Source organism: Thermobia domestica, chromosome 6 (assembly GCF_964235325.1).
Source record: "Thermobia domestica chromosome 6, izTheDome1.hap1.1, whole genome shotgun sequence".
Taxonomy (NCBI): Eukaryota; Metazoa; Arthropoda; class Insecta; order Zygentoma; family Lepismatidae; genus Thermobia; species Thermobia domestica.
Genome location: NC_137459.1, coordinates 98,938,215 through 98,965,844, shown reverse-complemented (window position 1 = coordinate 98,965,844; position 27,630 = coordinate 98,938,215). Strand labels below are relative to the sequence as shown.

Sequence of the window (27,630 nt, the reverse complement as noted above, 5' to 3'; positions counted from 1 at the left end):
TGTGGATATTTCCTCATCTGTTGCGGTTCGTGGGGGACCTCATCGTGGTCTGTCGGCAACATTATCAGTTACACTGAATTTCCTAATGAGATATCTAACGGTCTTGTGGCTTATAGCAAGTCTTTCGGGGTGGTGCGCGTTAAAGTTCTGGGCAATCACACGACTGCATCGTTGCCCGGACATTAGGATGATCTCAATTCTTTCCTGCTTCTACAGTGGCATATCACTCTACCTGCATCGGAAAAAAAACTGTCAAATTTGGGCGTCACGTCTTTCTTGCAACGTTAGTGCCATGTTGCTCTCCGTGCAAGGAAACAGAAAACCGTCAAATTTGGGGAGTCATGACTTTCAAACGGAACATGATAACGCTTTTCTGCTTGCGGGACTGCATTCCAATGCAGAAAACAGTGTTATTTGATGTGTGACATGCCTACCTTCCTATTTAAAAAAGATAACCTAGGATCCAAGATGGCGGCTATAAAAATAGCCGCCATTCACCACGCATGCATCAATCGGTAGTTCCCTTACCCAAGTCCGTTCTCCGGTAGTCAGATTTGTTTTAATCATGTTTGTTTCCAAGATAATCCACTGTATTAAGAATTGTGGACCACGCTGTACTTTAGAATAAAACTAAATAGCAAAATTAGATAATGTATACTATCTTAGCAGTTTTGACTTCATAGTAAATTATTGATCATATCAATATTAAATTGATGTCTTCTTCTAACAGTAGAACTAAATTTCATATTGCCATTTAAGTACAAACAATCAAATTTTGTTTTTCACTGACACTTTTCAAAATAATATGATTTTTGAGAATGTACCTTTTTCTTCGTTTCTTTATTTCTTTAAAAATCAACGCTCACTTTATTGGGACTTGCAATACTATACTTTACAACAGTTCAAATTTTTTTCAATACACATGTCTGATGTACATGAAATATTTAATTTGTATCGTTCCATCATAACATTGCTTATAGCATGAACACTAGCTCGATTTTCTTCAAATATATGAAGCATAACATGATTTTATTTTTAAAATGCATCTAAAAAGTCTACCCTTTGATGAAATGAGCAAACTAAATATAACGGTTACATATGTGCACAACACATTTATCAAATTTAATGGCATGCGAAAGGAACTAGAACCAAAATACAACTCTTCCGGTAATCAAAATGAAGTTAGCTTCAGGTCTTCTTTGTTATGAACAAATTCTTCTTTGTCGAATACCCGCAAGGTTTGACCTGAGTATTCGAGACCGTTCAGTTGTTTTCGCATTTTCTCCCCTTCAGCCTTGTTTAAGTAGACAAGATGAGCGTATTTCCTGAAAGTGAAATAGTAATCTTAATTAGGTGTTTCAATCAACTGAAGCACCTGACATTTAAGATATAATTCTAATGTAAAGTGGAACGAAATATCTTAATTAGTGTGGACTTTTACAAAAATATCTTTTAATTTATGAGTTACACAAAATTTTTTTGACAAAATGTAACTCCTAAGATGTAGATCTATTAAGGATATAAACATCGAGCAGAAAATATTTTCTACATAAAAATACTAACACGACTCCTAAACTGCATAACCACCTGCAATTCTCCCTTTCCTGCAAAAGTTGGCAACCCAAAAATCACAGTCATTGGGGTGATTGAGAATTAGAAAGGCGTTGAACCAAACCTCAATTTTGTTACAAATATAGCACTGTGTCAAACTGCAAATAAGAGAATAAAATAAATTGTTAAGAATGATGATTTTGTTATCGTGAGGGCAATGGTGACAAAAAGTTACAAAATGTTCTTACCTAAGCAGTTCAAACAAAACGAATGGTAAGAAATAGATATAAGAGGAAAGCAGTTTCTCTCCTCCCCCCCCAAAAAAATCTCACAAAAATGAAAAAAGGTTACATAATGTAAAGGCTTAATATAAAAGCCTAACAGCACAAAAACAAACATCCAGACGAAACGGAAAGGGAGACAAACACAAAATAAGGGACACCAGTGGCGTAACAGACTTGCAGACCTCCCATGCAAGATTAAGAGACGGGAACCTAGTTGTAAGCTATGGATGGGCACGAGTTGAGATAAAACTCGACTCGACGCGAAACTCGAGTCGAGTAAAAGGTAATTTTCTCGAGTCTAGTTCTGAGTCGAGTCATTGTTTTAAAGTTGAGCTTCGAGTCGAGTCGACTTTGATAAATGGATCGCTACTTAAGATCGTTTTAACTCGTTTTGAGACCATGGCCTGAGTAGACTGGAAATCGGAAGCCATGACAAATGCAAGCAGTAATGTAGAAAACTTATAGTGTTGCTCACGACAGGGGTGCATCTCGTCTCGTATTTTTAGAGCATCTTGTGGGGTATTTTAGCGTGTCTCGTCTCGTCTCGATAGTGAGGCGACAGCAGATTTTTATAACGAGACAGCCTCAAATGTTGTGAGGATTAATATAAGTATATAGTATGTAGTTCTTACTATCAACGCTGAGACATGCACGGTGGAATTCTTGAGCTCAAGCAGAAACACAACCCGGGTAGTGATGTCAACCGTCTCGGTTCGGTTCAGCTAAGCGAACTGATCAAACCGGCTCGTTTGGGATGAGCCATCGGCTGGGTTGGGACAAGCCATCGACTCGGCTCAATTGATCCGATGGCTCGAGCCGACTCGGTTGGGATGAGCCACTGATTCAGCTCATGTGAGCCATCGGCTCGAGCCAGCTTCGTTGAAACGAGTCCATCGGCTCGGTTCGACTCAATTCAACTGAGTCGATGGCTCAAGCTGGCTCGGTTGGGTGAGCAATCAGATCAATTTGGTTCGGATAGGATGAGCTATCGGTTTGAGCTAGATCGGTTTGGTTGGGTCACTTCGCCTTTCGACTCAATTGTAAATTAGCTATGAGCCGAGCCGTTAGAGCCACTGACAAACCTAGACCCGGGCTAAGAAGTTTTGAACATGTGTGGCCGGGGCCCTATAAGTTTTCACAACTTTTCTCTCGAGCCCGAATACTTGCTCCTCCAGAACTCAAACCCAAAACCGTGACAGTGACTGATGTCCTTGAATCTTGAAGACTTCTCCAGGACTGAGATAGACAGTCAATAGTTTTCAGTATTCAGATACAAACTGCCTACGTTTCATGGTTATACATGATGTTGTTAATAATAATAATAAAGTTTTAGTAGCAGTAGTAATAGTACCATTGACAATTATATTGTCTATGTAGGATACTTGAAGAGAGTACTTGAAACTACACGCAGGGTTCAGCTCGAATCGGCTCGTTTTGGCTTGACTCCACTCGAAACTCGACCCGAATTCGAGTCTAGTTTCCAGTAGAGTTGGAGGAAATTTTTCGAGACGAGTTCTCGAGTCGAGCTCAAAGATGTCTGTTTCGAGTCGAGCCGAGTTTCAAACAAAACTCGCTCGAACTCGTTCCTGCCTATCATTATTGTAAACCGAATTGTTGTTATAATAATAATAATAATAATAATAATAATAATAATAATAATAATAATAATAATAATAATAATAATAATAATAATAATAATAATAATAATAATAAAAGCTTGTTTCCTTTTAATCTCTGACTCTGCCTAAGAACGTGTGTGCACATAGCGGTCATGTGTGTACGTTTTGTCAATGAGCAGCTACGAAGGCCAAAAGGGATGGAAATCTCCGAGAGAAAAAAAATCTTAACATAAATTCCAGGCCAATGTTCGAAGCACTAGCTTTAGACAGGTGCTTTTTCTCTGTTTTTGGAAACAGAAAAGTTCTGGCGGGTAAGAAGTTACAATATATAACATTGCAAACTTGCAAGTGGATTTATGATTTACCTACATTGCAATTTGTGGTCATAAAGAAATTGTTATTACAACACTTTATTGTAAAAATTAAGTTATATTTCTTCATCCATCGCATGTGTTAGGAGCCCCATATACCTCACCTCCCGAATATCAATATCGAAAATTTAGGATGTTGATATATCAATGTCGATATATTTGCGATATCGAATGTGGATATACATATATGTTACTAACGATATCAATGATATCGATATATCGCACAGGCATAGATGCGACAAATGATACTATAATAATAATAATAAAATATATATATATAGAGGGTACTTGAAACAATCAATAAGTCATTTTCAAAATGAATACGAAACTTGACGGCCAAATAAAATACTCAACTTCCAATAGAACTGTAAATCTCAAAGAAACATCTAGGATAATGTCAAAAGTTTGACAATTGCTTTGTTTTCGCGTGGTTCGGTTGCAAATTCGTATCGTGTTCATTGGACGTACTGATCCGAAATATATTCTAGTAAACCCACTGGGTAGGGTAGGTCATACTTTCCATTCTAGACTACTAACAGAACTCAACAAAAAATCAACAAAATGGAAGAAAGAAGGAAAGGAATCGAAAAAGAAAGAGAAAAAGAATTAGTGATACTATCTTACTAAATTTCTATCAGAAACACCCTTACAGATGTCCAAACTGTATCATAATGAAAAGTTACGAATGTTCAAAAGGAAAATTGGATGTTGCTTATAGAAGTAGCAGACCTTGCATGTTTCAAATTTCAAATGTGAATAAAACACATTGGATTATAGTATAGAAATAAATTTTGTGCCAAACCAATAGAAATAAAATGTTGTTTTGAAATAACCAAAGAGGGGGACATTTTGTAGTCATCTCCGAAGATTTATCTGTTCCGAAAATCCAGTGTCGATTTCATCTATTGCGGATATAACATTGTAATTCGCACAGTTGCAGCCATTATTTTATGTGAAAAAACGATACTATCTGGCGGGGAATCGAACCGAGATTTTACATGTGGAAGTCTTCGACGGTTATCAATACTCCAAGGATTGCTCTACCCAATCTTTGTTTAACAACTGATGTAGTGTTATCTCTTCTTTCTGAGAAAGATAACACGAAAAGTGTGTATTGCAGATCAATGAAATGTTTCGAGTGTCTGGTAATTTCCTTGCGCTTTCCCAACAAATATTCGTAAATCTTCTCTATCATAATAGAGGAGTTTGATTCAACATTCTTGAGGATTGCTAGTCTAGTATGAGAAGTCGATTCTTCACAATCACTTTGTTTTAAAAAACAACTTCGGCGTGAGTAGGATTTGAATCCAGGTTGGATAACTATACTGCTTTTAAATCCGCTACGTTACCCCTACACTATCATGCCACATGAAACTAAACCCTAAATATTACCAACTTTAGCTTTGGAACGAACCAGCTTGTTGTTGTAAGGTTATTTACAAGAAAATGAACAACGAAATTAATTTATTCGATGACCTATAGACAAATTAGTGCCCAGTAATAACCGAAATAACATAAAATCCATTAAAAAATACGGAAATAATAACATATTATTTAGTAATTTTGCCCTACGGGTTCAAAAGTATGCAAACAATAATAATAATCAACTTTACTGTTAAAGTTTACATTTATTATTATAAACCTTATTATTATCCAACCTATCTCTAGTGATCCCCTCCACACTGTACAATTTTCTGTTCTAAGTCATCTTGTTGATATGTTGAAAAATGGTGGAGGCAACTGCCCTTATTAATAACTGGCAGAACCAAGGAGCATCGTAGTACTAATTCTGTAATATGTTAAAATAATTTCACGCTGGATCTCATTTATAAAATAAAAATTGGATTTCTATAAAGATTCACCATCATATTCTTCGCCCATTATACCCCCTAAGGCGCTGCTTTATCAAAACAGCAATCAAAATTTCACAAACACACACCTTTTTTACTACAAGAACGGCAATTTTCACATTAATTGACCAAAATGTTTCTTTCTGTATGTCGCTGTTAAAGATATTTATGCCGATTTTTTATGTGAAATTTGGTTGGAACTTTTGCACTATATTAGTTACTGGCACATGAAAGAAGAATCGGAATATTACTTCTGTGAAATTTGTCATTAATCTGATGCTAACTGGCATTTCCAAAATAAAATTTGGAATTCATATAAAGATTCACATCATGTTTCGCCCCCTGTGCTCACCCAACATGTTTTGCTACCAAAATAACATCCTATATTAAAATATACACACCTTTCTACTACAATAACAGCGAATTTCATATAAATTGATCCAAATATACCTTTTTCTGGTAGTCCTTGCTAAGGATATTTATTGTAATTTTTTTCTTATTATTTGAAGGGGGCTGTAGCCCCATATCATTTACTGGCACATGCAAGGAGCATCGGGGCATTAATTACGTGACAGTTGTGATTAAGCTGGCGTTACTGCCGTTCCCAAAATTCAATTTGGAGTTTTGGTAACACTTCACCCACAACCATTTTTTGCCCCTTGCCCACCAAAAGAGGAGTCTTTCCCAAAATAATGTTCCAGACGACTATACTATCATTTCGGATGAGTGTTATTGTATTTTGTAGCAATGATACTCATGTGCCAAAATTCCTTACCAATAATTATTGGAGAAGACCGCCTCAAAAATTTACCAATTAATCTACTATAAGGAAAATGAACTTCTGTGTTTACGCTAAAAAGAGGGGCTAAAGATAGACTTTCTCTCATTTGATGTTAAAATTTAAAACATTCCGGTATTTTTCAATAAAATTGTAAAAATTTCACATTAATAGTTTGAAAACTTCATGTTGTTTCAGTGGTGTAGAAAAATATACGAATTATGGTTGTATATAAATATACGTATGGGCGTAAATAGGGGACAATAGGGTTTTTTCTCCAAATTTGCCTTACATAATTGCAGTTGATTTCGCGAGACAATAGGAACATCAGCTACAACTTAGTCACTAGCCGTGTTCTAAACCAGGTTAACCGATTAGGGTTCGGTTTAAGGTTGAAACAGAATGTGTCGATTTATTTCAGAAACAGAATCGTAATTTGGTTCAATTTTGTTTGAAATCTGGCTTTTTCCAGAACATCCATAATATTTTGGAAAAATCCGAAAGATATGAATTGGTTTCATTTTAAGTTATTATGAATGTGCTGTTTCACTTTTGAATGGAATTACGATACTCCATATTTTTCTCCCTATATATTTTTGTAAGAATACGTTAATGAGCAATAGAAAATAGAACTTCCTCGGTTCGGTTTGGTTTCAGTTAATCGTTTAAAACGAACTTAATTGAAATCTTTGCGTTTAATGTCTCACAATTATACCTCTTAGGTTGAAGAAGACCATGATTAAAACAATTGAATTATGATGGAGGACTTGGTGGAAAGAAGAAATGGGAAGGATAGGGAGTGTACCGAGAAAACCCACAAGCACAACGTTGTTCATCTCAAGCTTACTTGCCTTGGGAACGAATCAGGCACCCCACTCATCAGATACTTTAGTGGCCGCAGTCCCGAGTTCGATTAATGGTAGAAGAGCCTTTGAAATTTTAAATGTCATGTGTGTATCTGTGTTCGTGTCCCTGCTGTTCAAGGTTACTGAAAATAACTGTAAAACGAGTATAACCGAGTATAATAGTGACCAGTTACGGAGATACTTTCGGTGAATCTAAAAAAGTGGTGTGAGGCACCAGATTCCAGCTAAGAGTTCGAATTACTCTTAAGACCATTTTCTCTTCCATGCCTTTGCGTGTTTGTATGTCTTTTTAAAATTTATATTTGTATTCTCTGGACTATATTATTTTATCGTGACCAAAATCACAGTGTTTCATAGTTAATAAAATACTGGAAACGTAAACGTGTGCAATTTGCTACATACACGAGTGTTTTTGACTATTATTTAACACAGCAGTCATAGGGTAGTGACCCGAGCATTTATCTTGAAATTTAGAGTCATAGATTCGATTCAGGCTGAGGTAACGACGGACATTTTTTATCATTTACAATGTTGATACTTCTCATGTATACCAACATGAAAAATATTCAATTTCTCTGGTTCTTACAAGTTAGACTTTCATCCCAGGGGAAATACTGACAACATTGAGGCCACGTGTATACAACCTTGATTCGTGCTGTCTGAGAACGTAACGTGTTTAGCAAACAACTCGTGAATACATAAGGGTTATCCTTAGAGCCCAGTATGACTCATAAATGTGTCTGAACTGTAAATGTTTCGTAGAGTTGTGGAATTGTTTCCAAATTCTTTCACTATTACTAGAAATAATAATAATATTTTAGTTCACCATTTCCAACACGTTCAATATATTCGTTCAACCAAAATTTGTAAATAGGTTCTTTCTTATATTTGTATGTATATTTTGTATCAATATCAAATAACGCATATATAATCTAAAGTCTTTTACCCAAACAAAGACCGTAACTATGTATGGTGAGGAAGACAAATCCTACTTAGTTTCTGTTAAGGCATCTCATATTGTCCTGGATCTGATACCTTCTTTTTCCCTCTCTCTTCCTTTCGACACAAATCCTTCCAAATTGTCTCTCATAAGGTAATCCATCCTCCGCCAGGGTCCAAACCAATTTCTTTTCCTTTTTCCAATCAACTTCAGTATGCTTATTTGTATTGGAATACTATGTAATATTGAGGTCTCAAATCTTCAGCAATAATAATAATAATAATAATAATAATAATAATAATAATAATAATAATAATAATAATAATAATAATAATAATAATAATAATAATAATAATAATATAGAAGACAAATTTCGTATGAGGACAGATGTAAAATCTGTAAAATCGTCCCTAACATTAAGCAAAAGTTATAAAATAGTTGGGATTAGAGGGAACTGTCCGGACCACCAGAACATACCCCATGCGTGCGTCCGCGCAACTAGCCAATTGTTAAACGAAAGGTTTCCAGGCAAATTTTATGTGGAAAGTAGGGCTATAAACTCACAAGAGCACTAAGAAAAAATGTTTTTAAGTTTTAAGTTCCATCGTTGTGTTTCTAAGCTAAGGAGACGTTGATGATGAGAAGGAAAGAAATAGTGGAGTAAAAAGTGGGAACAAACAGGATCCCGAGAAAACCTACACACACGGAATTTGTTCAGCACATTGCCCACTGGGCGGAAGCTATGTGGATCAGGGTGAACCATTAAATTCACAAATTTTTAGTAATAATAAATAATAATTATTATAGTAATGGTATTAAAATTCTTAAAGTTACCCTAGAATTAGGTACAACTTACAGAAAAGTCGGAATTTCAGAGAGGGAGGTCCGTACCTCCAAGATACACTTCTGCAACTACCTAAATTTTAAACGAAACCTTTCCATTAAAGTTTCATGTAGAAACAATTCTACTGTACGTTTTAAGGAAAATAACTAACAAAAATAACCGAATATCACTGAACAGTAAGGCATATAATAAAATAACTTTTAGGAGATTTAATGTTAATTATAAAAGCTTTGCTACAAAAATACCTACATAGACCACAATTCGAGGAGCTCCGAAATACGAAGTAACAAAATAGAGTATAAGATTAAGTCTACAATGCAATTGTTACTTAAAGAATGCAGAATCAAGATATGACGAGAAATGTTTACGATATGTTTGGTCTCGCCCCGGTTCTCTTCTCAAAAGCGAGACGATAATTTGATTTAGCCTTGTACCGTCTCGAATATAAAATGTTAATTCTCGTCTCAATTTTGGTTGGTTTGTTTCAGAAAGGAAATGAGAAATTGCTATTCTCTTGGGCGACACTAATCAAAACCGAAATATTCTTGACAAATATCACGTTTCTGCATGTAACAGTATGATCTGAGCGATAATAAGCTTCTAACATTTAATCTTTTACGAGATAATAATAATTATTACTATTAGTTTATTTTGATTACTATTATTATTCCTGAAGATTTGATAGTTCAAAAATGAAATCTTTAAGTTTTACGTCCCTCGGTTATGCCGGTTAGGCTAAAGGAGACGGTGATGATGAGTAATGAATGAAATGGTGGAATGAAGAAAGTGGGAGGAAACGGGAGAACCCCACGCACACGGTGTTTGTCCACCACAAAGTTCACTTCGCGGGGGCTGGGATCGAACCCGGGACCCCTAGCACCAGAGGTGAACGCTCTACCACTGAGCCACCGCGGCCCCTTTGATAGTTCAAGTATTGAAACACCCGAGAATTCAAATATCTGAAGATAAAACGTGTGTCTTCGCCATTCAATCGCCACCAAAAATTCTGAAGTAAAATCAAATATTTCCCGACGTGGATTCGATCCGAGGACCTCAAGATTACTGGCGATGCTACTTGACCACTAAACCATGATCACTACGATGTAAATAATCCGTCTTTAGTGTGTTTACGTTAGGTATCGTTGCCTCCACTTATAAAGTTATACGTTATTTTTCTACGTTTCAAAACGTCTTTCGTATTTTTTATGATGGTATAAGTCAATAATCTGTGGCATAGTTTATATTAATATCATGAATTGTTCCTAAACCGTTGGCTCACAATTTAGTTTCTTCTCCACACCAAACTACAGATATGACAGATTTAATTCTCATACTCTGCATTAGGATCCTAAGAAGCATTATCTGGTAAATTACTTATGTCTGGCCCGATACCTTTTGGTGTAAATAATCTTACACGTTCGTTCCAAAGCTGAAGTGAGTAATATTTTGGTTTAGTTTCATGTGGCATGATAGTGTAGGGGTAACGTAGCGGATTTACAAACAGTATAGTTATCCGACCTCGATTCAAATCCTACTCACGCCGAAGTTGATTTTTTAAAACAAAGTGATTGTGAAGAATCGACTTCTCATACTAGATGAGTAATCCTCAAGAATGTGGAATAAAACACCTCTATTATGATAGAGATGATTTACTAATATTTGTTAGGAAAGCGCAAGGAAATTACCAGACACTCGAAATATTTAATTGATCTGCAGTATACACTTTTCGTGTTATCTTTCTCAGAAAGAGAAGATAACACTACATCAGTTGTTAAACAAAGATTGGGTAGAGCAATCCTTGGAGTATTGGTAATCGTCGAAGACTTCCACATGTAAAATCTCGGTTCGATTCCCCGCCAGATAGTATCGTTTTTTCACATAAAATAATGGTTGCAACTGTGCGAATTACAATGTTATATCCGCAATAGATGAAATCGACACTGGATTTTCGGAACAGATAAATCTTCGGAGATGACTACAAAATGTCCCCCTCTTTGGTTATTTCAAAACAACATTTTATTTCTATTGGTTTGGCACAAAATTTATTTCTATACTATAATCCAATGTGTTTTATTCACATTTGAAATTTGAAACATGCAAGGTCTGCTACTTCTATAAGCAACATCCAATTTTCCTTTTGAACATTCGTAACTTTTCATTATGATACAGTTTGGACATCTGTAAGGGTGTTTCTGATAGAAATTTAGTAATATAGTATCACTAATTCTTTTTCTCTTTCTTTTTCGATTCCTTTCCTTCTTTCTTTCATTTTGTTGAGTTTTTGTTGAGTTCTATTAGTAGTCTGGAATGGAAGGTATGACCTAACCTACCTAGTGGGTTTATTAGAATATATTTCGGATCAGTACGTCCAATGAACACGATACAAATTTGCAACCGAACCACGCGAAAACAAAGCAATTGTCAAACTTTTGACATTATCCTAGATGTTTCTTTGAGATTTACAGTTCTATTGGAAGTTGAGTATTTTATTTGGCCGTCAAGTTTCGTATTCATTTTGAAAGTAACTTAATAAATGCTTCAATCATCTTCTATATATTCGTATTATTATTATTATTATTATTATTATTATTATTATTATTATTATTATTATTATTATTATTATTATTGCATCATTTCCGAGATGTAGGTCTGTGCGATATGTCGATGTGTTGATATTGACATATCAACATTCGATATCGCAAATATATCGACATTGATATATCAATACCCTAAATTTTCGATATCGATGTTCAGGGTCAAGTTATAGGAGGCCCCTAAGACTTGTGATGGATGAAGAAATAAAAATTATTTTTAATTTTTACAATAATGTTTTCTAATGACAATTTTTATGGCCACAAATTGCAATGCAAATAAACACACTTGTAAATTTGCGGTATTATATACTGTAACTTCTTAGCCGCCAGTATTTTTCAGGTTCCAGAAAAAAAGAAACCAAAAAGTAGCTGTCAAAAGCAAGTGTTTCGAACTTTGACCTAGAATTGATCACAAGTTTTTTTCTCTCTCTCTCTCGGAGTTTTTAAAATCTCTTTTTGCCTTTGGGACTGCTCATTGACAAAATGTACACATGTGACCACTATATCCAGACGTGCTCTTAGCCAGCATCAGAGACTTTGAAAAGGCAACGAGGTTTTATTAATAATAATAATAATAATAATAATAATAATAATAATAATAATAATAATAATAATAATAATAAGGATTGTTTTGTTTAAAACAAAATGTTAAAACAAATTATTAAAACATGTTTTAAATAATTGATTTGTTTTAAAACAAATTTTAGATACATTTTAAACTTTTTGTTTGAAACACGTTTATTTTTTAAGACTTGTTTTAAACATATGTTTATTTTTATTTTATTTTATTTTTGTAAAAAAAATCTGCCAGAGAAAGAAAATGGTCAAAAGTGCTTTTAGACCCGTAGTCACGGAGGGGCTGGAGGGGGCACAGCTCCATGTAAATTATTTTTTGCCCCCTCTAAAAACACGCTGAAGAGAATTTTCAAACTGACACGAAACCAGTGAAATTCTTGCTATTATAATTACCAAATTAAATTCAACTTTGCAAATTCTACCCATTTATGTGTAAATTTATATCTTTCTTTGCTAGATGTACCAAACATCTTCAACTGCCTTTACCCATTTCAAGAGTTTGAAACCATGCCATGTTATTGCAACCACGACAAGCATCCAAGAATATCAGGTGCACTTCCAAACAACAATGTCATAGTCCACAACGTTAGTTGTGAATATAAATAAACTGTAATGTCTCTCTTATTTTGGAATGTAGAAAATTGAGTACAAATGTTCAATAAAACATATACTTTTTTTGTATTGATATAATCTAAAGTTGATGTAATATAATTTTGTTCTAATGTGTAAAAAATAAATACTTCAATTTTAATTAATATGAAACAAAGTACCTCGCAAAGAGCTCGTATTAAGCACACACAAATGAAACAAAAAAAAATTACGTTCGATTATACATATATAATAATATTCTCTTTTAAGTTTTTCTATTAATAAATGCAAGTGCTTTGGTCTCAGTAGTTTTTATCTCATCATTCTTAGGAGCTAATACAAACAAAAAGCTGCAGTAAAGGCTTACGAGAAATTAATAATTTGCAAAATAATACTATAAAATAGCCCTTACCGCTGGTCTAGTGAATAGAGCGCGCGTGTTTGAAGGTGATCTCGGGGTTTGATATCCGTGGAATTCTTGAAATCGAGAGCAATGTGGTGGTTTGTATTCCACTTTAAACCGCAAGCTTCGCTTTTTTATAGCCTCGGTACTGAAAAAATAGATGCTAAATTTTAACTAACAAACAAGTTGGCCTTCTACAAAATGAGAATGTAAAGGAAAATATTTTTTTTATTTAGATAGAAATATAAATCAATTCTAATGAACATATAATGATGTCATTATAAAATAGAAGTTAATTGGAGTGTTGTGACAAAAAAGGCTATGTCAAAATATCCTGTTTATAAATCTTTGTGTGTTAATGATCAATGTACTTAATCTTGAATTTGTGTACTGTAATATTATCAATACAGGATATTATGCATAAAAGAAACTATAGCTGTTACAGATTCTGTAAATAATAAATAACTATGCAATTTTATAATGTTGTCATGTCTTAATCATTGCCCCCTCAGTATCCACTTCTGCCCCCCCATAAGAAATCAGGCTGGCTACGAGCCTGAGTGCTTCTCTTTCAAAAGACTATTTTCTTCCCATGTGAATGTTTTGATTTCTTGTGGCTAAGCAGGTCAATGTGGTGATCTACAATTTATTTTGCCTCTTTTTTCCTTTGTTTTTAACGTTTCTTGTATTGTTTAAATGCTTATGAGTTAACTTGCGAGAAAGTGTCGTAGTCAAAGGTTAGACTACTTATAGAATTGATATTAAAAAATAAATAAAAGAATTACCATCGAAACAAGTTTTTGTGTTTTATTCAGAAAAGAAAGGGTTCTTTACTAAATCCTGCTTCTGAAATATCGCAGGCATTCGTTGACACAGTACATGTTGGTTCTCAGTTTCCATACCTGCATACTTTAAAGAAAGAAAGAATCAGAAATGAAAGAAAGAAAAACTACATGACAAGGTGGAATCTAGAGTTTTATATGATTGCTGCTGGAAAGGGGCGTCCGTTTAGATGTCATCCGCCCCCTACCCTGCATTTCAGATGTTGAGAGCGTAATGTAAATTTCCTGAGCAAAGTCCACAGAAAAAAATTGAAGTCCTTATACCGAACAAATACGGACTTTGATCACCATATCTATTGACCGTAAGGAACTATAGGCCTAAATTGCTCTCTTGTATATTTTTTGGCCTAGGATTCCAAAGGTTTCACTACTTTCGAGTTTCAGGCCTACTTAAAATTATAGAAATTGGACCTAATCAACTTTGCAGTTTCGATCATCTATATTTCATCCGTATTTATTCGGTGTAAGGCCCCAAAACTAGTTCTGTTGGACTTCGCATATCAAAAGGTTTCTAAAACTGCCTTACTGTCCCCAAAATCTGGGATTCGTGGTAGGCTGCCCGTTGCCCCCACTGACGCCCCTGTGTAATGGCAGTCATATGGAACTATCCCACACCCTTTCACGTGGATTTAGTTTGATTTATTTCGGACTCTTGAGTGCGAAGATATTACGTTTTGAAATAGAATTCATTTGCTGAGGAAAACTGAACATTATTGAAAATGGACTTGGATCTATTGTGCTCTGAACGCTCCAAATATTACTTTTCTTCAATAAATTATTGACTTGAAAAAAAAGCAACCAATTACATAGGCCTGCAGAAAATATTCTAAAGTTAACACAACGTGAAGTGTCAACCAATTGCATAGGCTTGCAGAAAATATTCTCAAGTTAACACAACGTGAAGTGTACTTCAAATATTACTTTTTGAAAATTTATTATTTTAAAATAATTTTATTAAGATCAGTGTTCTGAAATAATAATCAAATTTTGCAACTGAATTCTCACCTACCTCCACGAAACGTGAGTTTAGCTCTTAAGGGCTTAAGTAGGAAACGTCTAGAAACAGTAACCCCAAAATGACTTGTCTTAGGGCTAGATAAGCGCACAAGCGTATTTCTGGTAAAATTCTAGCCTTAAAACGTATAAAATAACCCCTTTGCAATTGAAATTTCGAATTGCAATCAAAGATGGCCGCAATGATACTTGCCATCGCACCATCTGATGTATCAGACCACTTTCAAGTTTCATCCTCCCCCTCAACCCGTTCTCAACACACAATAGTGCTGAGGAATTTTATTTCACTATGTATATCGATAGACTGTATGAAATCTCAATAGTAAATAGATTTTAAAATTTACCTATAAAGCTTATTACAACCAAGTAAGTACTTATGATAGTTACTGGCAAGAGGCTGTAATAAAAAGGGGTCGTGATATGAAAAAGTTGAGAATTACTATTTTATACTGAAATATTCTGTACCCAACACAGTGTAGTCATAACCGGAATAAAATAAATGAAAAAAGTCGGTTGCAAGCAGTGGTGCTATTCAGCCGGTTCCTATTCAGCTGGTTGCCAAATATTTCGAGTTCGCAGAACCGTTTGGTATAACCAGACATAATAGTAAATTTTACCCAGTTATACCCAGGAACAGTAAATTTTAGCTTAACAATCTTTGTTTTCAAAAATTCTGACAGCAAAAGGGTTAAACAAATGATTCCGTACAACAAAGTATAAGCGATTTATTTCTTAATCTCAAATGCTCAGATATGAAGAATGAAAAAATGGGATACATGAGTATAGTGATGAGGGTGATTTACGTGTATTTGAAACGCATACATACAGTGTTATCAACACTTGCTGATCCATTGCTATATTAAGGTCTTTCCAATACTTTTTGATAACCATCTATGTTGGGTAACTTTTCTTCCCAATTTCTTCCTAATTTCGACACACCACCTTGTATTAGGATGCTGTCACATCTTGTCACTTGTGGTATCCAGTAAAAAAATTGCTTTTGTCTACCTTGTACGGTTTGTTTCCTATGAAAGTTATATCTATTTATCTACCTCTGCATCTACTCTCTCTCTCTCTCTCTCTCTCTCTCTCTCTCTCTCTATATATATATATATATATATATATATATATATATATATATATATATAGAATGACGTGTACGTATATATACAGAATAACATCACTGGTTGCTCGTAAAGGGCAAGAAATTTTAACAAATACAACGTTACTACACGATTTTGAAATATATGTTTAAAATCATGTTTTAAACTGTTCAAAATGCTTAAAACATGTTTTTTTGTGTGTCTTAAAACAAGTTTAAAACATTTTAAAAATTTTTTTCATTTTCTAAACACATGTTTTGTTCTTTTTTTAAAAAAAACTGTTTTTCTTTCAACCCTGATAATAATAATAATAATAATAATAATAATAATAATAATAATAATAATAATAATAATAATAATAATTATTATTATTATTATTATTATTATTATTATTATTATTATTATTATTATTATTATTATCAGGGCCCAAATTTCCGGGCGCCAGGTCGCGACTAGAATTTGCAAGCTGGCGAATAGTGTTAAGTAGAACTATCTAAACTTAGAGGGCTGCACAGTTTGTTTCGCACAAAAATAATTGTCACTGATTGAGAGAAAACACCGAATGTGAAATTTTCACAATGGACATGGAAAGTGAAATCTTTACAGCGTTTATAATTTGCCCCTCTTTTTTCACCCTAATTGGAAATGATTTTCTTCCTGGTTCACCAACGCGACAGATCGTTTCGTACACTGAAACTAGAACAGCTGGAGGCACAGCCCAGTGCCTAGAATAGATCAACCAATCACGTCACGATATCAGTGATAAATAAATAAATAACAAAATAAGTAAATATATAAAGTATTTTAAAAATAGATATTTGCATGAGATACCGTTATCACTGCAATTGACAGCTGGTACTTCAGTGCAGAGAGAGCGCGTTACACAAACGCAAAATTTTTAGTTAAGATATTTCTAACATGTATATGGATTGTCCAATTCAAAATTGATTACCCTGAATTTAATTACGTGGTTTTGAAATTTTATACCCTGATGTAATCTCTTTCTTTATTAAACCAAAAGCCTTGGCGGGAGCAGGGTGAGACCAATCATAATTTGTACGTGAGAGATACTGAGAGATACCATCGTTTCTGGATTGGCGACTGCGCCTGATTTTAAATTTTTGCGCCCATTTATTATTATTATTATTATTATTATTATTATTATTATTATAAAAAATTGGGTTTACAACTAGGGCCTCATCTCTTTATCTTGCATATGAGGGCCGGAAATCTGCTACGCCACTAGCGTTCCTTATTCTGTGTTTGTGTCTCTGTCCGCTTAGTGTGGATGTTTACTTTTTTGCTGTTAGGCTTTTAGATTAATCCTTTACATTATGTAACTTTTTCTTCTTTTGCGAGATCGTTTTATTGAAAAATCAGAGAACTTGATTTCCTCTGATATCTATTTCTTAACTTTCGTCTTGCTTGAACTGCTTAAGTAAGAACCTTTTGTAACTTTTTATGTCATTCATTGCTCTTACGATAAAAAAAGTTGTCATTCTTAACAATTTATTTTATTATCTTATTTGCAGTTTGCCACACTGCTATATTTGCAACAAAAGTGAGGTCTGGTCCAACGCCTATCTAATTCTCAACCACCCGAACGACTGTATTTTAGGGGTTGCCTACTATTGCAGGAAAGGGAAAATTGCAGGTAGTAATGCACTTTTGAAATTGTCCATACAATAAAGAGATTAGAGAACGAATTGGGTTGTCTTGTACCGTTTCCATAAAAAAATGATTAAGCTAGGAAATATTATTCGAGCTTGTATTCCCAAAACTTCCAGCATTTTTGATTGCCTTTATTTGTTCTAGAGAATCTTGCTGAGAACTTTTCCTGTATATTTCAAATTCGAAGAAAGTTTACTTTTGACCCAAGTTGCTCAGAAGCTAATTTTTCGTTTGAAGCGTTAAATTTGATCATGAGACGAGATACGTTTTGTGAAATTCGAGACAAGATGTGAGAGTTATTTTTAATAGGTTAATTATTCTTTTACAAAAAGTTATCTACTTTGTGAAACAAAGACCATTGTTTATATTATCTTACGAGAGGACTATTCTGCCAAGAGTATAGAATTTAAGCACAATGGTAAAGATAGTGTAATAAAACTGCAGTCTCTAAATTCTCTAAATAGGAAGCTTTTAAATTTAAGATTATGTTATACAATAGTTACCGTCATGCAAGCTTGGAATTTAATCGTTAAATTTTTAATTCCTTAAAAAAAAAGTTGACAAGAATTCAATTAATTCTAACTTAGTCAATCACTTTATCTTCTCTTAATTTTAATTGTTAATTATTAAAAATAATCGTTAGTTTCAACTTAATTGATGTTACAAATTTTCTTTCAAAGAGTAAGGAATTAAAAAGTAAAATCATAAGTTGTGTATGCTAGCTGTTGAACATGTGACTTCAAACACAAAGCGACAAATAATACATACAACTAGAAGGCCACCTTCTCACTAAACCCCTCATCTAGCCTGATTCCTGCCTAAAGCAGATGTGGTTCAGATTCCACGTCAAGCTATAGAGCCACGTGTCATATAGGATGGGTTACTGAAAGAGACACTAAACTCTAATCTAATAAACCAAATATGATTTGGGTAATTCTCCCAGAGGGCGTTGTTGTTTATTTACGCGAGCCAGTGTTGTTTTCCAAAGTGCTATGAACTAACGAGACTCAAATCTTAATAACCAAATCGTGCAAATGAATGCCCAAGCAACATTGATGTCTTTAATATCTTAATTAAAGAGTAAATGTTTTATGTGCATTATTACGTCGATGTTAGAAACATGTTTCTTAAAGTAAAAAAGGGCTATGTTATTTCGACACAATTGCTTTGTGTTTCCCGGTTGTGTTAAATTTTGGACAAATGCCCCCTGATTTTTCAGCTGCAGCAGATTTTGGAATAAATTGTTAAAATGATAGTGGTCGAATCAACTACGTGATATCGTAGCTTGTTTTATGAATTTGTCTTTAATAACACTAAATTAGTGTTGTTTTGTGTATAGTTTTCAAACAATTGCGTCTGCAAAAACATTTTCCTTCTAATTTTACAGCCACATACATTCGATATATTTTGTTACACACAATTTAAATATCGAAACCCCAGGAAAATCGATAGTGTCAATTTTTTGTTATGGCCTTAAAATTTGAGCGATTTTGGATAGGGGGATACTCATAACACAACTATACAAAAACAAAAGTTTTGTTCAGCAGACCCCAGGGTATGGATTCGATGTATTTTGTTACACATAATCCAAAACTGGAAACCGCAGTACAATTGACATGTCAATTTAGTTTTATGGGAGTCTTGGAATTTTTAATGGGATTTAACATAAAAGAGAACGTCAACTTGTGGCTTCATCATCACTACGCAAAACTACATTGAGTGTTATTTTTGTGCGATGACAGGTCATTAGGGCTATCTACAGCGTGCAATAAACACTTTTTAATTAGCTCTGAAGTTGCGAGGGAAATAGAGTAAACATTTTCTGGAATTATTGTTTTTTAATGGGGAAAATGTATTTGGATCATTTGGATGGTTGACTACCTTACATTTTCGCGCCCAGTTCAGCACCGAAGCTATATGAGACGTGGACCTACAGCTTAATGCTGGATCCGAATCAGGTAAGTTTCCACCGGGAATCAAATCTGGATCCCATGCACGCAAAGAGCGAAGGCCAATCATGTAACTGCGATAACACAAGGAAATTTATGATGAAGCTATTTTATCATATACAGGCAGATCAACGAGAGGTGGATTGTAGGAGTTCTTGTTGGATTGGCAGATTATGAATACCTTGACAGACTTTTGCCTCATGGATCTTTTGATTCCTTAAACCATTAGGTTCCAACCGTATATAGGTGACAGTACATTTTCCCGATCGACCACTACATTGTAATTCACTTGCTTGATTTTTTATTAGTAAAATATAAATTATATCTGTAATAGTGTAAGATTGTAAGTTTTTATAAACTAGTGATTTTATGTAGTGCTAAGGATATTGCTACTGCTCCAAGTGTTGATGTAACAGTCTGTATCGAAATTGATTTTAACTAGTTACTACATAGTTCATTATTCTTAAATTCTAAAATTTCATGACACACCCTATGACAAAGATTCCTATACGGTGCGTAGCTCAATTTCATAAGGTATATTGCGGAATTTTAGAATTTATTATTTTTTTTTAAAAAAAAAGAAGATGAAACCACTGCGTAACACTAGAGTCTGTCGCGATACTCCGGAGAAGAATCACTACATGAAACTATAGATTTCACTTTGTTCACAAGAATGTTCGAATTCTTCGTTTGACAGAGGTAATTATTATTACAACCTCCTTCTTCATAATATTTTTGTAAGTGTCTAACTGTAAGTATCTTAATTTTAATATTTCTGTTTTAGGGTAAAATTAATTTAAATTTTTTAAAAAAAACTTTAATTTTGCTCCTAGTTTCCAACAAATTGTCACTTGAGATGTAGGACTAAAGGATTTTTTCTTTTAAAAAGTATTATTTCTATTTTTCTTACAACGCGTACTGGCTATTGTATTAATACAATAGTATTCTATTTTCTACTATTAATTGCACTCGAATAGCCTTGTGGCTAAGCGGTTAGCGTACGCGTCTTTAGCGTGGGAGATTCGGGTTTGATTCCAGGCGGAAGCTTATGTGATTGGGATTCCACGTTAATCAGCAGTTCCACGTCTCATGTAGCCTTGTTGCTGAAAGAAATGCTAAACTGAAAATCAAATCAAATCAATTGCACTCAAAGTTTGTCCAGAAATTAAAAATATGAAGTAGTGGAATGAATGAAGTTGGAGTAAACGGAAGAACTCGAGAAAACCCAAACATGTGGTATTTGACTATGACAAAGCTTACTATGCACGAACTGGGATCAAACCAAAGACTCCACGCTCCATAGGTAAACGCACTATTATTGAGCTACTGCAGTCCCCAACACAATTAAAGTAGAGATAAAATGTTTTCACTATATTCCTAATTGATTCATGTTCCTCGTGCACAAAGGACGTGAAAACAGTGGTATTAGATTAGATACTGTCACAATTATTTGTGCATATTCAGATTTACAATATGGTTATCGCATTACAATATAAACCTAAAGATAGAAGCAAACAAAATATATGACAAGCAAAGAAGATAAAAGGATAAGAAAGAGATATTTAATAAACACTCATGTAGTTTGCATCTGCATGATTTTTACACATTTTTATGTGAATAATACGTACATATAACAAATGTCACACTCCGATTTGTTAAATTATTCTTATCAATAGAAAATGTTAACAAGTGATTAAGCTTTTATGGATTCAGTGATTGAAACTAATTACCTAGTCAATATTACCAATTATAAGGATTTCATCGGTTGAGTGTAGCACTATAATGCTGGGGCTGAAAGCGCTGTTACAAAAAAAGAAGGAAAGAAAAGAAAAAGAAAAAAGAAAAGAAAAGAAATGTATTGCTGTGCTTACAAGAGATTTGCCGGTCCCTAGTCTATACAGTCTGTTGCAGAGGTAGGTAAATCTCGTTTCCTGCGCCCCCTTCATGTAGCAGACCGATATCATCGGGGATGGCATTGAACTGAGAGAGTGGCTTAGGGTACGAACATACCGAAGAGACCTCGTGATTGAGGTTGAGGTTTAAGTCGCGGTCGCACCCTCCATACTGGCACAAACCCATGGATTCAAATGAGTAAGCGCATGCGGAAGATGTACGCTACATCGCGACCTAGAGGTCGACCTCGAGGGTGAATTAGTAGTCGCAATGATAAACAACCGAGTTTGTTTTTACATTGATGTTCAGCGGAAGCATCGCTGTGGCTCGTGTTCTCATTGGTTCTCCCTGAAGCGCTGTACGGAATAAAGTTTGGAATTTATTTAGAATTTCGTCTGCAGAGGATTGTGTAAGTCTATGCTCGAGAGGTTTTGCTGCACTATTAAATTTGATTATGAAACACATATTAACAGAACTAGTAAGGAATGTTCCAGCAATATGGGATAAGAAACACAAACATTATAATAGGCACGTTTTAAATAGAGAATGGAAGAAAATAGCAACTGGAATGGAAATGTCAGATAAGTTATTCAAATTTATATGAGAATTATACTGTAGCTTATTATTATACAAGACAGTGACGGTCAAAGTAAGGGGCTTTCGGGCTGAAGTCCGTAAATTGTGGAATTTCTAAAAAAAGAAGAAAAAAATGAAATCTTTCAGTTTTACGTCCCACAGTTATGCCAGTTAGGCTAAAGGAGACGGTGATGATGAGAGATGAGTGAAATGGTGGAATGAAGTAAGTGGGAGGAAACGGGAAAACCCCGAAAAAACCCACGAGCACGGTGTTTGTCCACCACAAAGTTCACTTGGCGGGGACTGGGATCGAACCAGGGACCCCAAGCACCAGAGGTGAACGCTCTACCACTGAGCCACCGCGCCCCCGAAAAAAGAAGAAGAAGAAGAAACTATTGTTAATCATATCTATACTTAAAAACTCCACGCCTCTCCCAATTCCGAGATTAATAAAGAAGGGTTTCTTCTAAATTCGTTACTGATATAAGGTGAAGAAACACCTGTAAAGGCAGGAACGTATCGATAGGGAGGAAACGTCGTATAATGGAATTGCAGTAATGAAACTTCGTTTGTTGAAGTTAATACCCCTTCACCTCGAAACCTAAAGACATGTCTTTTTTTTTCTGTGTGTGTTTTTTAAATTTTACTGGGAAATGATTTCTCTCCTGAGTGCTGAAAGAGGGTATTTTTCACAGAAAATTGAATAAAAGGTAAAAGTCTTTGATTTATTGATAGAGATGGACAAAAGATGAGACTTGAATGTTTATGCGAAACAAGAGACGAGACTTTGGCATTTCTCATATCTTGTCCCGCGTCCATCCCTATTTATAAACTGTTTGGTTCTTTCAATTCCAAAATGTCGTTTAGCAGTGGCTTTTATGCAATAATTCCACACGCGTTACAGTAATATTTTTCCTCAAACTGAGAACGCACAGCGAGGGTGGGACCTCTTCGCTATATGTGCCCTTCATCCATCCCAACTTGAACTCGAGGTAGCGACCGCGACTTAAACCTCGACCTTGATCGCGAGGTATCTTCGGTATGCACTGAGTCAAAAGGGTTCGAGACAAAGGGTCTCTGCGTCAAAAGGGCTCGAGTCAAAAGGTCTCCGCGTTAAAATGGACCGGTTAAAAAGGATCAAGCGACAAAAAATCCAAGTCAAAAGGCCCCGCGAAAAAAGGGCCCGAGAAATAAACATCCCCACGTCGAAAGGGCCAGTGTCAAAAGGGCAGTGCTCAAATGGGTCCGGAAAAAATAAGGCCCTAAAACAAAGGGCCCGAGTCAAAAAGTCCTGCGGCCAAAGGTCTCCTCGACAAAAGGGCCCGACTCAAAAGGACATTGCGCCAAAAGGGCGTGAGTCAAAAGGTCCCCGCTTCCAAATGGCCCGAGAAAAAAGGTCCTGTGACGAAACGACCCGAGGTAAAAGGGCAACGCGAAAAAGAGCCCAAGTCAAAATGGCCTCGCGTCAAAAGGGCCCGGTTCAAAAGGTTTCCGCGACAAAAGGATCCTGTGTCAAAAGGGCCCGAGCCACATCGGCCCCGCTTCAAAAAGACCCAGGTCAAGAGGTCTCTGCAACAAAAGGACCCAGGTCAAAAGGTCTCTGCAACAAAAGGACCCCACGACAAAAGGACCCGAGCCAAAAAAGCCCTGCGTCAAAATGATTCCGCGTCAAAAGAGCTGGGGCAGAAGGACCCCGCGAAAAATGGGCCTGATTCGAAACGGAACCGTATCAAAAGAGCCCGGGTGAAAAGGAGACCAACTCAAAATGGCACAGGTTGAAACGGCTCCGCTACAAAATACCCAAGTCAAAATAACCCCGCGTCAAAAGGGCGCGGGTCAGAAGGTCTCCGTGACAAAAGAACCCGGGTCAAAATGACCCCGCGACAAAAGGCCCGAGTTAAAAGGGACCTGCGGTAAAAGGGGCAGAGTCAAAAGAGCCCTGCGTCAAAAAGGCCCGAGTGGAAAAAGGCCCACGTGAAAAGGAGCCGTTAAATACGGTTCCACGTTAAAAAGCCTGAGATCAAAGAAAAAGTGGAAATCAGGCATGCACAAATGGATAGATATAGAGTGAACTATAAGTCACATGACGAAATCGATAGATATGGATCTGTTTCTTCCCGACACCTTTAACACTGAATTTGTACATTGCCAAATTTTCTATCCCCAATGTATTTATGAGAAAAGAATGGGAGGAGAAATAATTCTTCTAGAATCAAAACGAGACGAAAATCTAACAGTTGATTTAAGAGACAACAGGAGAAAACTGTATTTCTCGTCTCGTCTTGTGAGCAACACTACGCAAACGTACCGGCAATTAAATCAAGTCTTTCGTGTCACTAAGGAGGGAGAAGATTGATAGTCAGTAGTGCAGCCTTTACATTTGATATGAAAGACCATAATTCAATCCCAAATATAGTTGGGTTTCCCACGAGAAAGACGAGAAATAAGAATTTCTCGTCTCGTCAATTTTTATAGAATTCTCGTCTTGTCTCGGTGTTTGAAGAATTATTTCTCTTTCATCTCGATGATATAAAAAGTTTTTCTCGTCTCCTCTTGTCTCGTAAAGTAGTCTCGTAAAGTAATTGAAGACAGCACTGCAAATCTGTTTTGAGATCAGCCCTATGTAATTGGTTATCTAATTGGAAGGAAGACGAAGCCAAATCAAACAAAATGTGATGTTGGCTTTCTTCTTCAAAACCGAGACTATATGAGACGTAGATGGTAGACCTACAGTTTAAAGTGGAATGCGAACCCGAGATTTCATGCAGAAGAGGCGCATGCGCCAGTCATTAGACCAACACTTAGGACTACAGTGATTATCGCGGACTTTAGTAAGATTGTGGCTTAAGTCAATAAAAATTACATTATGTAACCAACGCTTAACAATTAGCGCGGACAGCGCAAAATCATCACAATCTAATTGTGTGTAGGTCTGAAAAGAAAGAAAAACTTCGCATTAGAATACTTTGACAGAATCCACATATATGAATGTTCGTAACTATTACATAATGTGAAATTATATATACAACGTTGTCCCATCATAATTACCCTATTTTTTGTCTTTCCACTGTGGAGTATGCAAGGGAATTTTTGGTGTTTAACTTCTCGTAAGATATTATGGAAAAATAAATATGTATTATGTTAGGATATATATATTCAAAACTCACACTTTGTATTTCACTATTGAACTTACTATCATACGAACTTCTAACTTTATTATATACAGTATGTTACCTCTCTTTCTTTTCCGCCTTACTTTTATATAAGTTCTCCTAGTAGAAGTTTCATACACACGTTTCGTTCGCGATGCCCTAACACGTTTGTGATGCCCCGAATTATGTGAAAGTTAAGAATCAGCGAAAACACCAGAGGGGAATAGGAGTACGAGCATCCGTCAGATGTGTCGACGCCTGTCCCCTGCAGACAAATTGTATTATGATATAGGTGAAGTAGTATAAAATTACCTTTTTCGTATACAAAACTTTGCTGTCTCTCGATTTTTTCGGTTTTTCCGCTTACTCCCACCTAATTAATTAAAGCTGGTATTGTCACTGTTAAGGATACTTCATTTAGTTCCTGTGTGAAATTATCCGAATTTAAAATACTTTTCACTGAATTTTATAGGTTAAGAAGTAGTTACTGACTCAGTGAAGCAATCGACACAATTTAGTTCACTATTGTTGACTGCGTAAGTATTGAACAAAAGACCTGGAAATTCATGCTAAATCGTAGTGTGAATTATGCTAATATGAAGGGTCTTCCAATACATAACCTCACATATTAATGTCTAGACCTTATCAAATATTTCTTACAATCAACCTACAACTGTAATTCTCAGCCTTTCGAAAATTATGAGCCCCACAGACTCATTCCTTACAAATAATAGAATAATATTACAACGTATCTTAATGGTGACCCATGGACAAACTGTAATCAACCCATGAAACATGAAATAAAATAGTTCAGTTTAACGATCCACGATTATGCTCTTTAGGCTAAGAGAGACAATTACTAAGGCACGTAAATGATGATGGAAGATATGGTGGAATGAGAATGTGAAAGGAATTTGGAGTATCCATTACTTTGGAAAACGTTAAGATAAAAACCAAGATAGACAGTATACATAGATTAATTTTATTAAGAATGTTTGGATCAATGGTGACTACACTGGTTAATGCCTTACAAGTCTTATTTTGCATTGAGCAACTGTACCTAGCTATTGTAAGACAAGCTGGAAAGTACTGCATACAAAACGACGACAATGGAAAAGTGGGAAAAAATTAAAATTAGACTAAATACAATTAACGAAATTTTCTTCATGTTTCAGAATAAGGGAATAAGATACTAGTTTGAAGAAATAGAGACCCAAGATTAAAATTAGGACTCGGGTTATACAGTAAACCTCACCCCCATTATCTTGGGTAACATAAAACGAAAGAGAGAGAGAATAAAATCTAGTAGACAATCAACAACCAAACAAAATAAATATTACCATTTAAATTACCCATTTGTTACTAATAACTACAGACATTATTCCTTATTTTGCACAAACACTTCAACTTACCAAGGGGGCACATATCCCCTTGTGTATGCATGATTTCCACTTTTGCTTTGATCTCAGGCTTTTTACCTGTGGAACCGTATTTACCGGGCCCTTTTGACGCGGGGTCTTTTTCACTCGGGCCTATTTTACTCAAGGCACTTTCGACCCAAACCCTTTTGACGCGGTCCATTTTGACTCGGACCCTTTTGACGCAGGGCCTTTTTGACTAGGTTCCTTTTGTCGTCGAGCCCTTTTCACCCGTCTTTTTGATCCGGCCCCTTCTGTCGCGCGGTCGTTATGACTCGGACATATCTGTCTTCGCCTTTTCTGCGGGCCCTTCTGACATAGAATAGTATGTATATATTTGGTCTAGGAATTAATTCGTGCGGTTTTTAATAAAAATTGAAGCTTTATTTCAAAAACAAAGTAAATGAATACGTTAACAAAAATATTGTCCATCGCTAGCCACTACTTTCTCCCATCTTTCAGGCAATTTACGGATTCCGTGTCGAAAGAATTCCTCATCTTTTGACGCAATCTAATCAAAGATCCATTTTTCGATATTTTCTGAAGAAGTGAACCGCTGTCCTTTCAAATCGTTATTCATGCAATCGATCAAGTAGTAGTCAGACGGAGCAGTGTCTGGTGAATATGGCGGGTGGAGTAACACTTTCCATCCGACATTTTCCAAATAGGTTTTGACCGGTTTTGCGACATGTGGTCGAGCGTTATCATCTTGATAAATAAGTTTATTATGCCTGTTATTCCATTCTGG

The 27,630-nt window shown here is 35.5% G+C and overlaps 1 protein-coding gene across 1 annotated transcript in view; it reads right to left on the bottom strand.

Annotated features, from left to right (window-relative positions):
* Positions 1-681: 681 nt before the first annotated feature.
* LOC145687711 (uncharacterized) overlaps positions 682-27,630 on the bottom strand; it is a 99,247-nt gene continuing 72,298 nt past the window's right edge. Inside the window, exon 4 of the mRNA XM_081761164.1 lies at positions 682-1,325. Within this exon, the coding sequence (XP_081617290.1) occupies positions 1,172-1,325 (154 nt within the window). The 3' untranslated portion in view covers positions 682-1,171. The remainder of the gene's footprint in view (positions 1,326-27,630) is intronic.